At 36.0% G+C, this 19,230-nt stretch overlaps 1 protein-coding gene across 1 annotated transcript in view; it reads left to right on the top strand.

Moving 5' to 3' along the window:
- The window catches only part of TINAG (tubulointerstitial nephritis antigen), a 153,926-nt gene that overhangs the window by 16,217 nt on the left and 118,479 nt on the right, over positions 1–19,230 (top strand). The window contains exon 2 of the mRNA XM_006893134.1: positions 18,799–18,862. Within this exon, the coding sequence (XP_006893196.1) occupies positions 18,799–18,862 (64 nt within the window). The remainder of the gene's footprint in view (positions 1–18,798; positions 18,863–19,230) is intronic.

Genomic DNA, 19,230 nt, shown 5'->3' on the forward strand with positions numbered 1-19,230 from the left:
TGACTTCTAATTACTGCTTTGGCTGTTTCCCCGAGATTTTGGTGAAATTATATTTTTATTTTCATTTGTTTCAAGAAACCCTTTTATTTAATTTTTAAAAATTTTTTCTATTACTCATATTTGTTCAAGCAAGATGTTGCTCAGCTTGCAGATATATGTTTTGTTTTGTTTTGTTTTTCCTCCTGTATCCTCTTGTTATTTATTTTTAATTTTGTAACTGTGTGGTTTGAGAAAATGCTTTCTTTTATTTCTATCTTTTAAAATTTATTGATGCTTGCTTTGTGATCTAAAATATAATCTATTCACACCCTACACAAAAGAAAAGTAATATGCCATCCCCCAAAAGGTAATCAAATTACAGATGCACAGGTTGCCCCGAGGTCAGATAATGTAATGGAACTTTCTAATACAGGATTCAAAAGAATCAAGATTTAATATTGTCAATGTGTAAAAGACAAACTCAGAGAATTACAGGAATCTTCAAGCAAAAGCCAAGAGGAACTTTTAAAAAGACAATGCAGATAAAACAAATAAGACATTAGAAACTCTTGAAAAGAGAGAAAATGCAATCTAGAATATGAGGAAACATGTCTCCAATGCTGTTAACATGTTGAAGGGACATATGAACTGAGTTGAAGAGAAGGAGCACAGAACCAGTGAAATAAAAGATGAATTTTCAGTACTAATCTGCTAGAATAAAAAGTAGACTCAGAAGAAGAAGAGAGAAAAAGAAAACCTGGAAATAATGAGGGACACCATCAAAGGAAATATGTGTATAAGTGGGATCTTAGAACAGGAAGAAGAAGAAGAAAAAAAAGGCACAGAGAGAGTTGTGGAAAAGTTCCTAGAAGTAAACTTTTCAGGCATAATGAAAAATGAGAGAATAGATATATAAGAAGCAGAACAAACTCTATATAGAATAAACAAAAGAAAAACACTAAGGCATATGATAGTCCAAATTTCTCCAAAATTTGAATGTTTCAGCTTTGATATGTGGTGTGGGTTCTGCTGAGTCACCTCCTGCCACACATATTTTCCACCCTCTGCACCATACCCTCCTGCCCCCATGCCTTGTGCTCTAAAATTTGAAAGTGTCAGCCTTCAATATGGATAGAAGTTCAATATTAAGAAAACAAAGATTCTCACCACTGGGTTGATTGGTAGCATATTGATAGATGGTGAAGAGATTGAGATTGTTAACACCTTTAGTTTGCTTGACTCTACAATCAACACTCCTGGTACCAGCTTCCAGAAAATAAAAACATGAATTGCATTGGGAAAGTCTGCTATCAGAGATTTCTCCAAAGTACTGAAGAGCAACAATGTCAGTCTAGAGACTAAGATGTGCCTGATCCAGGCCATGGTGTTTGCAATTACTTGTTATGCATCAGAAAGCTGGACAATGACTAGGGATGATAGAAGCAGAATGCCTTTGAACACTGGTGCTGGAGGAAAGTATTGAATATACCTGGACTGCTAGGAGAACAAACAAGTTTGTCCTAGAGAGGGTGAGACCAGGCTGGTCCTTGAAGGCAAGGATTTGGAAGATTCATCTTACATACTTTGGATATGTTGCAAGGAGGAACCCCTCCTTAGAGAGGGACGTCATGCTTGGCAGGGTGGAGAGACAGTGCAGGAAAGGAAGACCCTCAATGAGATGCTTTGATTCAGTGTAGAGTAATGGGGATAGGTGTGTCAGAGACAATAAGATTGGTATAAGATAAAGTAGGGTTTAAGGCTGTTGTACGTAGTATCACATGTGACATATGAATCACATGACTTGATGACACATAACAACATATCAGTCAAGTTTGGCAGAATAAGGATAGAGAATTTGGAAAGCAGCTAGGGAAAAAACAGAGTAACTTACAAAGGAAAGAAAGTAAGATTAAGTGCCAATTTCTTAGCAGAAACCATGTGAGCAAAAAGGCAATGGAATGAGATATATCAAACATTCAAAGAACACTACTGCTAATCAAGAGAACTATACTCAGCAAAACTGTCCATCAAACATGACAGAGAGATTAAGATATTCTCAGGAAAGCAGAAATTGAGGGAGTTTGGGAAAACAAGTCCACCATTGCAGGAAGTACTGAGAGAATTCCATCTTACAGAGATGCCACAGAAAGCAGGGTGGACCAAAGTGACCACCAACACCACCAAAAAGAACTCAACAAAATAATAACAAGAAAACCTTGTCTCTTAATACACTGAATGTGAGTGGTTTAAATGCACCAGTGAAGAGAAAAATAGTAGCAGACTGAATAAAAAGCCCAAACCCATCAGTATGCTGTCTACAGAAAACACACCTGAAAAATGAAGATAAATAAAGACTAAAATTAAAACGGTGGAAAAAATATATCAAGCAAATGGCAACCAAAAATCCCAACAAAACAAAATAAGATACACAGTAGTGATATTAATCTCTGATAAAATAGATTTCAGCATAAAAACCATCACAAAGGACAAGAACAGTCATTATGTAATGCTAAAAGGATCGATAGGACAAGTGGATATAACCATGATAAATATCTATGCAACAAATGATAGAGCTGCAAAATGCATAAAGCAAATGTTAACACAATGGGGACCAAAAAAATGGACAATACTACAATAGTAGTTAAGATACTCAATACACCACTCTCAAGAAAAGAAAGACACTCAACAAAGTTGCTGAAGAATTACACCACACAATCAACCAACTCAATCTCAAAGATATTTAAAGACTAATATACCCCTAAAAGGTGAGTTTACATCATTCTTCTTCAATGTGCACACGCACACCAAGAAATTTTGAAGACAGCTACCTAGCTAGTCAACTGGAAGAGATTCTCGTCTGTGATATTGGTGCTCTTAGTGCAGGTTGACATGGTGGTTGTATCCCAAATGCCTTTTCTGCGTCAATTGCTGTGATCATATGCTTCTTGTTATTTTCTTTGTTAGTGTGGTTAATTAGGGTGATTGTTTTTCCTTATACTGAATTATCCTTCCATACCTGTTGTGCCACATGGTGATGATGAATTACTATTTTTTTCATATATTTTTCAAATCTGTTGACTAGGATTTTGTTAAGGACTTTTACATCTATGTTTATGAGAGATATTTTTTCTGTAATTTTGTTTTTTGGTAATGTGTTTACCAGGTTTTGATATGTGGGTTATGCTTACTTCACAGAATGTTTCTGGTAGTATCCTTTTTTTCTATTTTTTAAAGAAATTGAAGTAGACTCAGTGATAAATTTTCTCTGGATGTTAGTAGTATTCAGCCATGAATATATCTGATCCAGGACTTTTTTTGTGGAGCAGACTTTTAAAATTCTCCTCAATTTCTTTCTATCTTTCTTTTCTTCTCCTCCTCCTCCTGCTCCTCCTTCTCCTCCTCTTCTTTCTCCTACTTTCTCCTTCTCCTTCATGTATATGTTCAAGGGTTCTACATTTGTCTGTGTCAATGTGGGTAAAACATGAGTTTCAAGGAATTTGTCCGTTTCCTCTTCTTGTGTTGTTAGATGCTGCTGAGTCGAGTATGAATCATTGATCCTATGAACAGCAGATCTCAATCCTGTCCTATTTTTTGGCATCTTCACACTTCGTGACACACTAGAGCCCTAGAGCCCTTTGTGGAAGTTAATGCATCAATCCACCTGCTTCCTTTCCCTTGCCGCCCCTCTACCCTTCCAAGCATAACACCTCCTAGCAATGTACCTGGAGTACGTGAGGTGAAACCTCACCATCCTTGTCTCTAAAGAGCACTCTGACTGCACTTTCTCCAAAATATATTTATTTGTAAAAAAAAAACCAAACAAACAAAATATATTTATTTGTTCTTTTGGCAGTCTATGGACTTTTCAGTGCCCTTCTCCAACAACGCAATTCAAAAGCATAAACTCTTCTATCATCTCTATTAATGGTCCAGCACTTAGAAGCATATTAAATAATCAGAAAGACTATAGCCTGAATTAGATGCACCGTAGTCCTCAAACTGACATCATTACTTCTCAATAATTTAGAGAGGTCTCTAACTTCAGACTTTCTCAATGCAATCCATGTCCTTATTTTCTGACTGCTGGTACCAAGGTTATTTATTGTAGAAAAGATAAAGTGGTTGACCATTTCAATCCACCATGATATCAAATGTCATTTCTTCAAGGCTTTTAAATTTATCTAAGTAAATCTTTTCACAATTTTCTGACATTACAGTTTCGTGTCTTTGATTCTGTTTTGATTTACCTGTCATTCCGTAATCGATTTATTTGTGTCTTCTCCTTTTAGTATGTTAAGTTTGTCAAGGATTTATCAATTTCATTGACACACTTGAAAAACCATCTTCTGGTCTTACTGATGGTTTCAATTGCTTTTCTGTTTTCTATCACATTGACTACAGCTCTTGTTCTTATGATTTCCTTTCTTCTAGACGTTGTGGGGCTAGATTGTTGGAGTTTTTTCCTATTTGATGAAGATGTTGCGTTAAATAATTAATTTTGCTTCATATTTTATGTGTTTGCCAATTGTTTTGAACTAGCCCCTGAGGACTGCCTTAGCTTCATCCCAGAAGTTTTGGTATATTGTATTTTCAATATCATTTGTTTTGAGTAACTTTTTCTTTCATTCTTTATTTCTTCTGTAACCCAATCATGTTCTATCTGGGTGTTATTTAGCTTCTGTATGGGAGTTTATTTATAAGCTTTACCCTTAATTTCTGGTTTTATAGTATTGTGCTGTAAAAAAGATACTTTGTATTATTTTGACATTTTGAATTTGTTAAGGCGTGATTTGTGCTATAATATGTGACCAGTCCTGGAAAATATGCTTGAGAAGAAAGTGAATTGAGTTTTGATTGCATGCAGTACTTAGACTATGTCCACAATTTCGAGTTGGCTGAATGTGTAGTTTAAATTTTCTGCATCTTTGTTAAGTTTCTTTTGAGTTGATATACCCTTTGGTCTTATCACTATTGTGGTACTGTGTATTTTTTCAATTTTGCGGATTTTTTTTTAATGTATTATGCAGGTCTATCATTTGGTGTATAGACATTGACCAAGATTATATCTTCTTCATCTTTGGTGCCTATAATCACTATATAGTACTCTTCCTTATAGTTTATGGTAGTTTTGATCCCAAAGTGTATTTTACCAGAGATTAATACTACCAGTTCTCCTTTTTTTTGTGGATGTCATTTGTTTCACATATTTTTTTTCCCTGCCTTTGATTTTGAGTCAATCTTTCTCTTCATTTCTTAGATATGTCTCTTATAGACAATATATTGATAGGAGTTAGCTATTTATCCATTCTGCTACTATTTTTCTCTTAATTGACACATTTAGTCCATTCACTCCATTCACATTAAATGTGATTGTGACAGATTGTGACAGGCCAGATTTTATCATTGCCAATTTGCTGTGTATATTTTTTCTGTTGTTTCTCTTTACTGTGATCTATCCACTTTTCTTTTGGTGTTTCTGTGTGAAGGACTTCCCTTAAAAGTTCTTGTAGATTTAGTCTTGTTTTCATATATTCCTTAAGTTTCTTTTTTTTTCCTGTAAAGGATATAATATATATTCACATTTGATGGAAAACTTTCCTGGGTACAGCACCCTTGGTTGGCAACTGCTTTCTTTCAACTTTCTATATCTGCCATCTCATTGTCTCCTTGCTCGCATGGTTTCTGCTGAGAAATCAGAACTTAATCTAACTACTTTCCTTTGTAGATGACAATTTGTTTTCTTTGTATTGCTTTTAGTATTCTAGCCTTATCTTCTCTTTTGGAAAATTTGTCAAATTTTTGCAACATTTTCTGCTTTTTTGAAGAAGGCTTAATCTGTTTGAAGCTGCCTGCTTCTTTCTTGACATTATGTAAAGTTTTGTTTGATAAATTGTTAGGCCATTTCTACTGTGTCTATATAAGTTGTTGATAGTTCTTATCTTTGTGATGTTATTGATTAGTTACCAGGTTAAAATGTTCTATCTGTGGAGTGAGTCACTCACTCTACTGAAAGTGCTTTCTGAGAAAAATTGCTTTTCCTCCAGTTCTTTAATTCTTTCTGGTCTTCAGTGCAGCCCTGCAGAAATCTTAAATTATTTTAGTCACCTCTCCCAAACTCTATTGTCCTTCTTTGCCTATGGAGTGGCTGAGTGGTGTGGAACCAGGGTCTCCACACTAGCAATTTGTGTGCAGGAGGACTACAAATCAGCTCCCATTCTCGTGCCTCATTGTGCCAGTAGAGAAATCTGAGCAATCCGTTCCCCTCCTTATAGCTATCTGTCCCAAACTCTCTTGTTCTGTTTGCCTCTTGGGATTTCCCCATAGTCCTGGAGGCAGGTATCCTCAAGTATAATGACCTTTTTTTAGGAGAGTTTCACTCCTTTTTCCTCCCCTGGAGGCAAATGAAGTGCTGGCTCTGGGGAAAATTGTCTCACCTGGTGGCCCTTTCTCTCTTGAAGCCTAATGTCTTCCTTTGTTTCTGGAGTGGTGTTGAGATCAGGGGTGCTGACCTAAATAGTTTGTGTGCAGGGGAGTTTCAAATCAGCTTTGATGTCTTCTTTATAGTAGCTATTTGGGCAGCTAAAGCAAAGGTCAGCCTCCTAGTAATTCAAATACACCAATAGCTCTGCCAGAGAAAGATGGACAATCTCTTCCTGTGTGAATTATTGCTTTAGAAAGTTGTCCAAAAGTCAGCTTGAGTAAGTTGCCTCTTTTAGTGCTTTGGAGAACCTCCTTCCCCACAACCAGCAGAAAACACAGAAGGAGGGGTGAGACCAGAAATACAGCCAGAGACATTTTAGATAAAGCTTTGTAGGTCATGATAGAACTTAGGATTTTATTCTAAATTAGTTTTGAAAAAGTTAGAAATTTAAGTAGAGCATGATATGATTTATCTAGCATATAACTTATATTCACGCATATATACATTTCTTTCTTTTATCCTTTAGTGGGATTTGAGTAAAAGTTTACAAGTCATGTTAATTTTTCATCCAATCATTCAAACACATTTTGTTTTATAGCATTAATTTCGAGTCATTTATTTGATTAATATAGTTTCTATATTAAAGGAGTTGAGAAGTAACATAAAAGGATTGAGCTATGTCTCTGAATTATGTAGATACCAAGATGTTACCACCTTGAACAGGGTCAAAAGTAATTAATTATTAATTTGGATTATTAATTTGTTTTATTTTTATTTTTTTATAAAAATATAGGGAATACAACATTTAATATATCAACATTTTTCAAATGTGTTCTTTAGTGAGGCCAGATGCATCAAGGAAATACTGCATGGTTTAAAATTGGGAAGGGCATACAAAGGGATGTGTCCTGTCTCCATACCTTTTCAACCTGTATGCAGAACAGATCATCCGGGAGGCTGGGCTCTATGAGGAGAAATGCAGCTTCAGGACTGGTGGAAGATCTATCAACAATCTGCATTATGCAGATGATACAACCCTGCTTGCTGAAACTGAAGAGGACCTGAAGCATCTGCTGCAGAGGATCAAGGACTGCAGCCTCCGATATGGATTGAGGCTTAATGTCAAGAAGACAAAGATTCTCACCACTGGACCAATTGGCAGCATCAGGATGGATGGTGAAGAGATTGAGATTGTACACAGCTTTAGTTTGCTTGGCTCCACAGTCAACACTCTTGGCACCAGCAGCCAGGAAATTAAAAAATGTATTGCGGTGGGAAAGTCTCCTGTTAGGGATCTCTCTAAAGCACTGAAGAGCAATGGTGTCTCTCTGGAGACTAAGGTGCATCTGATACAGGCATGGTCTTTGCAATCACTTGTGTGTCAGAGAGTTGGACAATGACTAGGGAGGATAGAAAGAGAATTGATGCCTTTGAGCTTTGGTGTTGGAGAAGTGTATTGAGAGTACCATGGACTGCTAAGAAAACAAACAGATTCATCCTGGAAAGGGTTAAACCAGGTGGCTCCTTGGAGGCAAGGATTCTGAGGCTCCGTCTAACATATGTTGTAAGGAGAGACCGGTCCTTAGAGAAGGAAATCATGCTTGGGAGGGTGGAGGGCAGGCGTAGGAGGAGAAGGCCCTCTAGGAGATGGATTGATTCAGTGACTGGGGTAATCGGGATGAGTGCGTTGGAGACAATGAGATTGGCACATGACAGAACAGAGTTTAGGGCTGTTGTACATAGGGTTGCTATGAGTCACTAGCGACTTGACGGCACATAACAACAACAGCAACAACCATTACTAAGATCCTTTGGATTATGATTTATTTACGAGATCAATCCTCAAATGAGATTAGAGTTAAAATAGTTTTCTCATGGTTAACTCTGGCATTATATTGGTGAAGGATGTACTAGAAATAAATCTTTTGGTTTTTTTTATAGATTTAGTGCTAACAATATATTGTTGTTGTTTTTCTTAGGTGCCACCAATTTGAGCATAATCTATAGTGATCCTGTCATAATAGAATTAAACCCTGTCATATAATGTGCTGACCTTATAATTTCTGACATACTTGAGCCCATTGCCACAGTCACTTGAGGGTCTTCCTCTCTTTTGTTGACCCTCAACCTTTCCAACCAGGATATCCCTTTCCAAAAAATAGCCTTGCCTAAAAAAATGCCCCAAATATGAAAGATGAAGCTTCAGAAATATTTTTCTCTAAGGAGTACTTTGATTTCACTTTGTCCAAGACATACCTGTTTACTTTTTTTGGTAGTACATGGGATACTCAGTTCCATTCTCTAATACCACAGATCAGAGGCATACTTTTTTTTCTGTCATCCTTTTCCTTTGTCCAGTTTTCAGATATATAGCATAACTTGAATCAGATATATCTTGGTCTTTAAATGAATATCACCAGTCTTCAGGGCTTTGTAAAGGTCACTGAAAGTTGGCTTTTCTAATCCTATAAATTTTCTGATCTCCTGAATGCTGGCACCAAGGGTGTTGTTTGTGGATCCAAATAAGATGAGATTGTTGACAATTTCAATCTTTTCTCCATCTATTATGATATTGCCTCTTGGGCTAATGGTGAGGATTTATTTTTTATTGATGGTATTGTTGTGTACCATTGAATCAGAACCAACCCAGAGCTGACCATCCCAGGGGTGATCACATGGGAGGAGATTACCCATCTTTCTCCCATAGAGTTCCTGATGGATTAGGACTACATGCTTTCAGAATTACAGCACAGCTTCTTACCACTATTCTACAAGAGCTCTTATTGAAGACTGTAGTCTTTGATTTTCTGCACCAAGAGCTCCAAGTTCTCCTTGTTTTCAGCAAGCAAGATCATGTCATCTGTGCAATGCAGGTTGTTGAGTGAGTCTTCCTCCTGATGTCACATTCCCCTTCATAAAATTTAACATCTTGAATAATTTACTCAACATACAGATTGAATGGATATGGAGAAATGGTATAGCTCTGATGCACACCTTTTTTTATTTGAAGGAGTTAGTTAATGGTTTACTTTTGACTTGGATTAACCACACAACCTTTACCTCCCCCCCCCCCAGAGGATTCTTAAGACTTTTGCTACTTCTATTTCCATTATCTCTATCACTGATACGTTCGTTAAGCAAGGCTCATGGAGTTCGGTTAAAATTCAATTTTGTTGCAGCCAGATATTAAATTTGAACTTCACTTATTAGAAGCAATAGAGACAGAAGAAAATAAAGTCTTAGATAAGAAATTAGTCTATAGAGCTAATAGATTTTATGCACCATGATCTCATCTATCTTAGACAAGAAGAAGTAGGTCTGGGACGGGAAAGATGGACCATGATAAACTAAACAAATTAAATCCCTTTCCATTGCATAAATTCTGACTCATTGGCACCCTATTAGACAGGATAAAACTGCCCTAGAGGGTTTTCAAGGCTGTAAATATTTATATAAAATAGATTACCATTATCTTTCTCTTGTGGAGAGGCTGGTAAGCCCCAAACTTTGATTTTTCAGTTAAAAAGTAAACCCTTAATTACTTCAGCTATCTAGATCTCTATGCTTTATTGTTGTTGTTGTTGTTAAGTGCCAGAGAGTTGAAAACAACCCATAGCGACCCTATGAATGAAAGTCTTGAGTGCAAAACTTTCATCTTTTCTCCAAGATCATAGAGTTTGTGGAGGCAAGCTTCCCCCCACCAGATGCCAGACCTCCTTTCAAAGGCCTTATCTAGAATAAAAAAAAATATGCATAGCAGACTTAAGAAGTCTAGTAAATTATATTCTCCAATAACACAATTCAAACACAAATTATTTTTCTATCATCTTTTTTCATTGTCCAGTTTTCAGATGTATAGTACCGCTTGAATCAGATACATCTTGGGCTTTAAATGAGTATCACTGCTCTTCAGGGCTTTGAAGATGTCACTGACAGCTAATTTCCTAATCCTGTACATTTCCTGGTCCAGTTAAGACTAGAGAATTTCCTAAGACTCTAATCCTGGAAATTTATCTAAAACTTTAAATGCAAATATCCTCTAAATCCATCTTTTAGCAAAATAAAAATCAGCATATACATTGGACTGAAGGGACTGGTAAAAAAAGTAAGGCCTCAAGAATTGATAGGTTTCCAATTGATACTTTTCACCTAAAAGATTCAGCCATAGTTGTGCTCATCAGTCTGTGCCGGGAAACTTGGAAGGTAGCTATCTGGCCAATTGATCAGAAGAAATACATATTTCTACCCAATCCCAAGGAAGATGATTTAATAAAATGCAGCAATTATCAAGCAATATAATTAATATTAATAAAGAGATTGAGATTGTTGACAGCTTCAGAGTACTTGGCTCTACAACCAACACTCTTGGTACCAGCAGCCAGAAAACTAAAAGGCAAATTGCATTGAGGATGTCTGCTGTTAGAGACCTATCCAAGGTACTGAGGAACAACATTGTCAGTCTGGAGAATAAAGTGAACCAGATACAGACCATGATCTTGCTATGCATCAAAGCTGGATAATGACTAAGGATGACAGAAGGAGAGTTGATGTCTTTGAGCTTTGGTATTGAAGAAGAGAATAGAATATACCATGAACTGCTAGGAGAACAAACATGTTCATCCTGGAGAGGGTGAAGCCAGGCTATTCCATGGAGGCAAGGATTCTGAAGCTCCGTCTGACATACTTTGGACGTGTTGCAAGGTGGGATCAGTCCTTGGAGAGGTACGTCAGACTTGGAAGAGTGGAGGGCCAGTGCAAGAGAGAAAGACCCCTGATGAAATGGATTTATTCCATCACTGGGGTAATTGAGATAGGCATATCAGAGACAGTAAGATTGGCAAGGGATAGAATAGGATTTAGGGCTGTTGTACATATAGAGTCGCTATGAGTCACAAGCAACTCAGCGCCACAGAACAACAACAACATTATTAATACCACATGCAAGCAACAATTTTGCTTTAAAAATTGGCTAGGAACTGCCAGAATTTCATGCTGGGATTAGAAGAGGCTTTGGCATCAGGGATATCATTGCTCTTGTCAGATGGATTATATTTTATTGTCAATGCAAAGTATTTCACTGTGTGGCTAATAACAAACAAAGGCTAATAGTGAGAAAAATGTGAATACTAGGGAAACACTTAATTCTGCTCATACAAAACCTATACCAACAAACTATTTTCCAAACAGAACAAGGAAAGAGAGTATCAAGAAAGATATGTTAGGAAAGAAATATCTTTTCTCCATACCTTTTTAATTTGTATGCGGAGAAAATCATTTAAGAAGGTGACGATTATGAAGTATGTGGTGTTAAGATTGGGGAAAGACTCATCGACAACCTGTGTTATGCAGATGACACAACTTCGCTTGCTAAAAAGCAAGGAGAACTTAAAGTGATTGTTGAAGAAAATAAAGGGCTACAGCCTTCAATGTGGATTACATCTTAACATCAGGCAGACAAAAATCCACACCACTGGGCTAATAGACTGTTAACATCATGATAGATGGAGGAAAGATAGAAATTTTTGAAGATTTTATCTTACTTAGATCCATAATCAACACCCTTTGTATCACTCTTATGCATCTCAGAGCCAAATGATGATTAAGAATTACAGAAGAAAAATTGGTGCTTTTGAGTTGTGGTGCTGTAGAATTGACTGAATATACCATGGATTATGGGAAAAAGAAAAACCCATTAACCAAAATCCCCACAAACATACGTCTTACAGAAAGTGCAACAAGTTTTCTCCTGCAAGGCAAAGATGGCAAGCTTTGTATCACATAATTTGGACATAATATTAGAAGGGTCCATTCCTTGGACAGGAATATGATGTTCAGAAAAATGGAAGGCTTGTATAAAAGAGGAAGGTCCTCAATGAGACGGATTGATAAAGTGACCTCAACAATGGACTCAAGTATGTCAGTGAAGATGATAATGACGATAACATAATATAGGGTAGGACTTGGGTTCTTACATTACTCACATACGAGAGCAGCACCCCTATCTCTCCTGTGCCATCCTTGCAATCTCTGACACAAGAGAACAGCGCCCCTTTCTTGCCTCTGCCATTTTCACACTTTGTTGTTCATAGAAGAGTCATACTCAATTAAACAACACCTAACAAAAACACAAAATAAGCATAGTATAGATGAGTAAAGTTCTTAGTTAAAAAAAAATTATGAGAGACAAAGGTGCTGTTGAGTTGAGTACGACTCATAGCAACCCTATGAACAAAATATCTGAAACCTTTTTTACCTGTGGCATCCTCACTCTTCCGGATACTCAAGAACCCATTAAGGCAGTCCCTACTTCAATCCATCTTGTTGAGTGTCTTCCTCTTCTTAGCCAACCCTCTACACTTCCTAACATCATGTCCTTCTCCAAAAAAGTACCCTCTCCCAGTGACATGCCCTGAGTATGTGAGGTGAAGCCTCATTCTTGCCTCCAAAGAGCACTCCGGCTGAACCCTCTCCAATGCATATTTGTTATTTTGGCAGTCCATAGGAAGTTCAGTGCTCATCTTTAACACCACAGCTCAAAGGTGTCAAGTTTTCTTCTGTCATCCTTATTCATTGTCAGCTCCTAGAAGGATAGCAAGTGATTGGAAATACTATGGCCTGAATCAGACTCACTTTATACCTCAAATAGACATCATTGCTCCTCAGTAATTTGGTGAGGTCCCTAACTGCAGATTTCCGCAGTGTAATGCATCTCCTTATTTCCTGACTGCTGATACCAAGGGTGTTAATTGTAGATCCAAGCAAGATGAAGCTGTTGACAGTTTCAATCACTTCTCCCTCCATAATGGTGTTGTCTATAGGTCAAGTGGTAAGAATCTGTTTTCTTGACATTGAGATTCAATCCATACCATAGACTGCATTCCTTGATTTTGTGCAACAGGTGCTTCAGGTCCTTCACACTTGCAACACATATCTGCATAACACAGGTTATGGATGAGTGTTCCTCCAATCCTGATGTCATACTTCTCCTCATAGAGTTCAGTTCTTGGATAATTTGCTCAGCATAAGGATTGAATAGGGATACAGACAGAATATAACCCTGACACACACCTTTCTTAGTTTTAAACCATACAGTGTTCACATGAGCACTTAATTGTGCTCTGGGGCTCCCATTCTTCTCCATGTCAGCCACAACTTGTTATGATGCACACAAATTCCTTTGTGCAGTTAATAAAGTACAAATAGACATTCTTCTAGTATTCTTTCTTTCATCCAGAATCCATCATATATCAGCATTGATGCCTGGTGCCTTGGCCTCTTCTAAATCTTGCTTGAATTTCTGACAGTTCTTCAGCAGTATTTTGCGTGCATGTAATAGTAATGATACTGTTTTATAGTTTCCACATTTGGTTGGATCACCTTTCTTGGGAACTTCAAGAAATATAGACTTCTTCTAGTCCATTTGCCAGACAGTTAAGCTCCAAATTTCCTGGTACAGACTGCATCTGTTAATCGAAACAAGTCATTTGATATCCTATTAATTCCTGGGCCTTATTTTTGCCAATACCTTCAATATAGCTTCCACTTCCTCCTTTATTACCATTGGCTCATACAGTATTTCCCGAAATAGTTACTGTAAATAATAACTAAGAGGGCAGAGGAAGTAGTATTCCCGGAAATAGAATAGCTGTGATACAAAAGAATAAAAGTTGATATATTGTAAATAGTACAATTGATGTCACTAAACAATTTCTATAGAAATAATCAAATGGTAATCTAATTTCTGTGTACACTAATACTGAAGACAGACTAAAGTATAATTTTTAACTTTTTTTTAAAATTTAATTTCATTCTTTGTCTTTTGTTGTTGGTGTGTTGGGGTTGGTTTTTTTGTGTTGTTGTTGTTTGTTGGTTGTTTTGCTTTTTAATTGTACTGTCTTCTTTTTGTCCTTGATTGTTGAGGCACATTTTATTCCACAACTCCAATTATAAAACACACAATGTGCAATCCACATTGTCCTTACTTTCTTCTATCCCTGTTTCATTGTCTATAAATTCATTTTCTTTTCTGTCCCTCTCTTCCCTACCCTGATAGCTGTACTAAACTGATTCTTTCTGTTTGTAAACTTTTCTCTAGTGTTTTATAACAGTTACCTTATATAGTATTTTTCTTTTTGTGACCAACATATTTCACTCAATGTAATGTCCTCTAGACTCATTTATAGTGTTACATTGAACCTTCCTTTATTTTTCACTGCTGCATAGTATATCCCATTATGTGAGTGTACCATAGTATCTGTATGCCTTTGCTCTTTCATGGACATCTAAATTGTTTCCATCTTTTTTTTACTATTGTGAAGTTACTGTCACACTACACACACACACACACACACACACACACACACACTGGTTTATTCCCAGTAGTGTTCAAGATAGATAAAATTGTACTTATATTTTTTAATTTTTAGGGAAGTTCCAAACTATTTTACTGTTTTCCTTAGTAGTTGAATCATTTTACATTCTCATGAGTAGTTTCTGAGAATACCAATTTCACTACATCCTCATCAACATTTGTTATTTATTGTGCTGTTGCATTGCTTTTCTTGCTGCTGTGAGATTATGTCTAATTGTTGCTTTTATTTGTGTCTTTCTAGTGATCCTGGATATTTCTTCATGTTGTTTTTACTCATCTGAATGTCTTTCAGTGAAGAATGTTCATATTCTCTGTTCATTTGCAATTGCATTGTTTGTATTTTATTGTTCAGGTGTTGGAGTTTTCATCATATAAGCTATTAGTCTCTTATCAATATGTCATTGCCAATTATCTTTTCCCCAATCTGCAGAGTCAGTTTATGCTCTTTGAAGAAATTTTTTTGGCTCACATAAAAATTTATTTTTTGGAAGATCCCATTCATCCCTTTCCTGGCTAGGCATTTTTTTGGCTATGAATGATAATCTATGCTGTTGTTATATGTCATTGAGTCAAGTATTGATTTCAACTCTGTCATATCCTGTGCCAACAACTACAAATTCTGACATACTCAAATCCATTATTGTAGTTACTGTGTCAATCCATCTCATTAAGTGTCTTCCTATCTTTCACCAACCTTCCCTCAACCTTTCCAAGCATGATTCTCCTCTCCAAAGACTAGCCTCTCCTAGCAAGACACCCAAAGTATGTGAGATGAAGTTTTATCACCTTTGCCTTCAAGGAGCACTTTGACCACACTTTCTCCAAGACACCTCTGTTTGTCCTTTTCGCAGTCCATGGGATATTTAGTACTCTTATTCAACACTACAGCTCAAAGGCATCCATTGTTCTTATGTCAATCTTATTCACTGTACAGTTCTCAGATTCTCAGCAAGTGATTGTAAGAATATAGGGCTTGAATAAGGCACATCTTTGTCCATGAACTGACATCATCGATACTAAAAAATTTGGAGAGGTCCCTAACTGTAGACTTTCTCAGTGCAATATGTATCCTGATATCCTGGTACCAATTGGATCAACTGTGTATCCAAGTAAGATGAATTTGTTGACAGTTTCAGTCTTTTCCCCATCTATCATGATATTGCCCGTTGGCTTAATAATGAGCATTTTTGTTTTATTCATGTTTTGATCCATTTCATATCAAAGACTTCAGTCTTTGATCTGTAGCAAGTGCTTCATGTCCCCTCACTTTCAGCATGTAAGATTGTGTCATCTGCGTATTGTAGATTATTGATCAGTCTTCCTCTAATCCTGATGCCACATTCTTCTTCATAGATTACAGTTTCTCAGATAATTGTCTCAGTATAGAGTTTGCTATTGATTGTTGTTTCTATTAGGTGTAATTAAGTCTATTGCATCTAACAATTACCACATGAGCAACTTTACCCTATCCTATGCCATCCTCAGGATCTATGTCATACTCTAGTCCATTGTTATAATTACTGTAAATTCATCTTTTTGAGGATATTACTATGTTTTCTGATGTCTTTAATGGAGAGATTCTTATCTGTTTTCTGTCTAGACAAGAAAGAAGTGTGATATTTGTATCTTTGCTGTTGTATAGCTTTCTCTTATGGGAACATTATATTTCATTTTGCTATATTAGGGAGATTACCAATGTGTTGTTGTGATGTTGTTTATTTTATAGCTCTTGTTTGCAAATGCTTACCATAGATTAGGGCTTGTAATTGGTTGCTATTTTTCTCTGATGGTATTTATAATTTTCTTTTTACTTTGAAATGCTTAATCTACTTTGAGTTAACTTTTTAATATGGTGTGAGATATAGATTTTTTTTCAGCTTTCTGGAGGTATATGTCTAATTTTGTGGTTTGATGTGATCCAAATTTGAAGCACTTACTGCTGAAGATCAAAGACTATTCATGGGAATTATGACTAAGAATCAAGAAAACAAAAATCCTCATTATTGCTCTTATAGGCTACATGGTCAATAGAGAAAAGATTGATATTATCAATGATTTCAGTTTACTTGGATCTCAAATAAAAACTCTGGTAACGGCAGGCAAGACACAATAAGTTGTATTGCATTGGGAAAAAATCTGCTATTGAGGACCTCTTCAAGGTGCTGAAGAGCAAATGTATCAGTGTAAATACTAAGGTGTGTCTAATCTAAGCCAGGGCCTTTTCAGTTACTTCCTGTGCATCTTAAAGTTGGGCAATGAATAAGTATAATGAAAGAATAATTGATGTTTTTGAATTCTGGTGTTGGAGAAGAGAACTGACTATCCCTTAGACTTAAGAAAGAACAAATAAATATATCTTAGAGGAAGTGCAATATTAGTGTTCTGTAGGGGCAAGGAAAATGAAACTTGATATCTCATATTTTGAGAATGTTGTCAGAAGGGACCAATCTTGAAAAAGGCATCATTCTGAGAAAAGTGTCACATCAGAGAAATAGAGGAAGACCATAAAAAATGGATTGACACACAGACTGTAACAATAGGCTTGAACATTGAACATCAAACAGGGCCCATGTTGGTGGCTCAGGAATGGGCAAGATTCAGATATTTTGTTCATGGCATTTTCCTATGAGTTGTTTTCAACTCAGTGGCAAATTACATAAGTTGCATTGGACAGTGAATGAGGAAGACCAAAAGAGAATCGATGCCTTTGTGTTGTAGTATTGGAGAGAGTGCTGAATATCCCATGGACTGCCAAAAGAACAAGTAAGTCCATCTTGGAGGAAGGACAACCCAAGTGCTCCGTGGAGGCAAGATTGTACAACTTCATCTCACGTACTTTGGGCATGTTGTTAAGGATGCCAATCTTTTAAAAAAAGACATTATGCTTAATAATCTAGAGGGTCAATGGTGATATGGATTGCAATAATGGTTGCAACAGTCAGCTTGTGCATGACAAAGACTGCGATGGTGACAGAATAGGGCAAAGTTTTGATCTGCTGCTCATAAATAATACTCTACTTGATGACACCTTATGATAACAATTTAAATTACATCTTTCTTTCATTGTTGTTGAGTTGAGTCTGATTCATAGATATAATTCTTCACTGAGTTTCTAAGACTGTAAATTGCACAGGAGATTGGCTATCTTTTTCTTGCGGAACAGAGGATTCAGCCCAGGAGAGAAGCTTTGGCTCTGGTTTAGCAGCATAACTTTCTACAGTCTAGACCACCCGAGCTCCCCATTGATTACATGCTTCATTCAAAATCTTTCATCAATGTAGTGTCTTTTGTTATATTGATGTGGTATTTAAATTTATGCAAGTTTATTTTTAATAAAAGTTTCATCTAAAATATAGATATTCTTTTAATAATGCCTTAGTGATAATTATTAGATTACAGTGATTCACCATTTATTTCTTTTGAAGGATTTATTTGATTTGCTTAACTAATTAACAGTCGGTCCCAGACACTAAGTAATAAATATCTGGGTTTGAAATAGAAATGGTTGCAAACTTACAGGTTTCATAATTTTTTCTTTTTAGTCAAAATCCTGGGCGTAAAAACCCTCCAGAATTAATTATTTCGTGTAATTCACAAAAATGACTTTGTATTTTGGGTGAAAGCTGGGACCTTTGTTCTAATTACATGCAATTATAGCAATAGGCCAGCAGAGCTCTGTAACTAAGCTCACATACAAGAATTTATTAGATTTTTTTAAAGGAAAAATTTCACAATTTGACTCAAAATCTGTTAAACTATTTCTTTTTAAATCATTAATAGTTTTTGAGAGAGGCTAATGATTTACCCCTTGAAATCTAGTTTTTATGCTTTCCAAATCATCTCTGTTATAATATAAATTTTAAAGATAGTATAAATTCTCTATGGAACAAACCTAGGGAAATTAGATAAATATATCTAGACACAAACTTAATGTAGATTATTATAGAGTAGCACTATTTGAAAAGTTGAATACTGATTTTGCTTGCTTCCTATGTATTTTTATCTGATTTCATATTTATTTGAACAGGTTGCCTCAGAGGTGGTCAGCATTACAAAGAAGGATCCATAATTAAAGAAAATTGCAATTCCTGGTAATGAATTTAAGTGGCTTTGAACTAAATTCCATTTTCTTTATATGTTTTCTTCAAATAATAGATATGTTTGTGAGACTAACCATCTATATAAATACACATATAGATAAAATCAGATTATTTATCTATACCTTTTAAAAGTAAGCTCACTTACTTTTGATTAGTATTGAAAATATAATAATGACTTTTAGAGGTTTAACTATTTCTGTTTTAACATTCCTTTTATAGCAGATCTGTTATTAAGTATAACTCTTAATGATAAATATTCAATTATGCCAATAGCAAATAATTGTTTCTTGAGGGCAATAATTACTTAAAAAGGATTAGCCTGCACAATTATTGCAGATGCAAATGTAGTAATCTACAAT

The sequence above is a fragment of the Elephantulus edwardii genome, unplaced genomic scaffold, assembly GCF_000299155.1.
Source record: "Elephantulus edwardii isolate Elephantulus edwardi_28Jun2011 unplaced genomic scaffold, EleEdw1.0 scaffold00124, whole genome shotgun sequence".
NCBI lineage: Eukaryota > Metazoa > Chordata > Mammalia > Macroscelidea > Macroscelididae > Elephantulus > Elephantulus edwardii.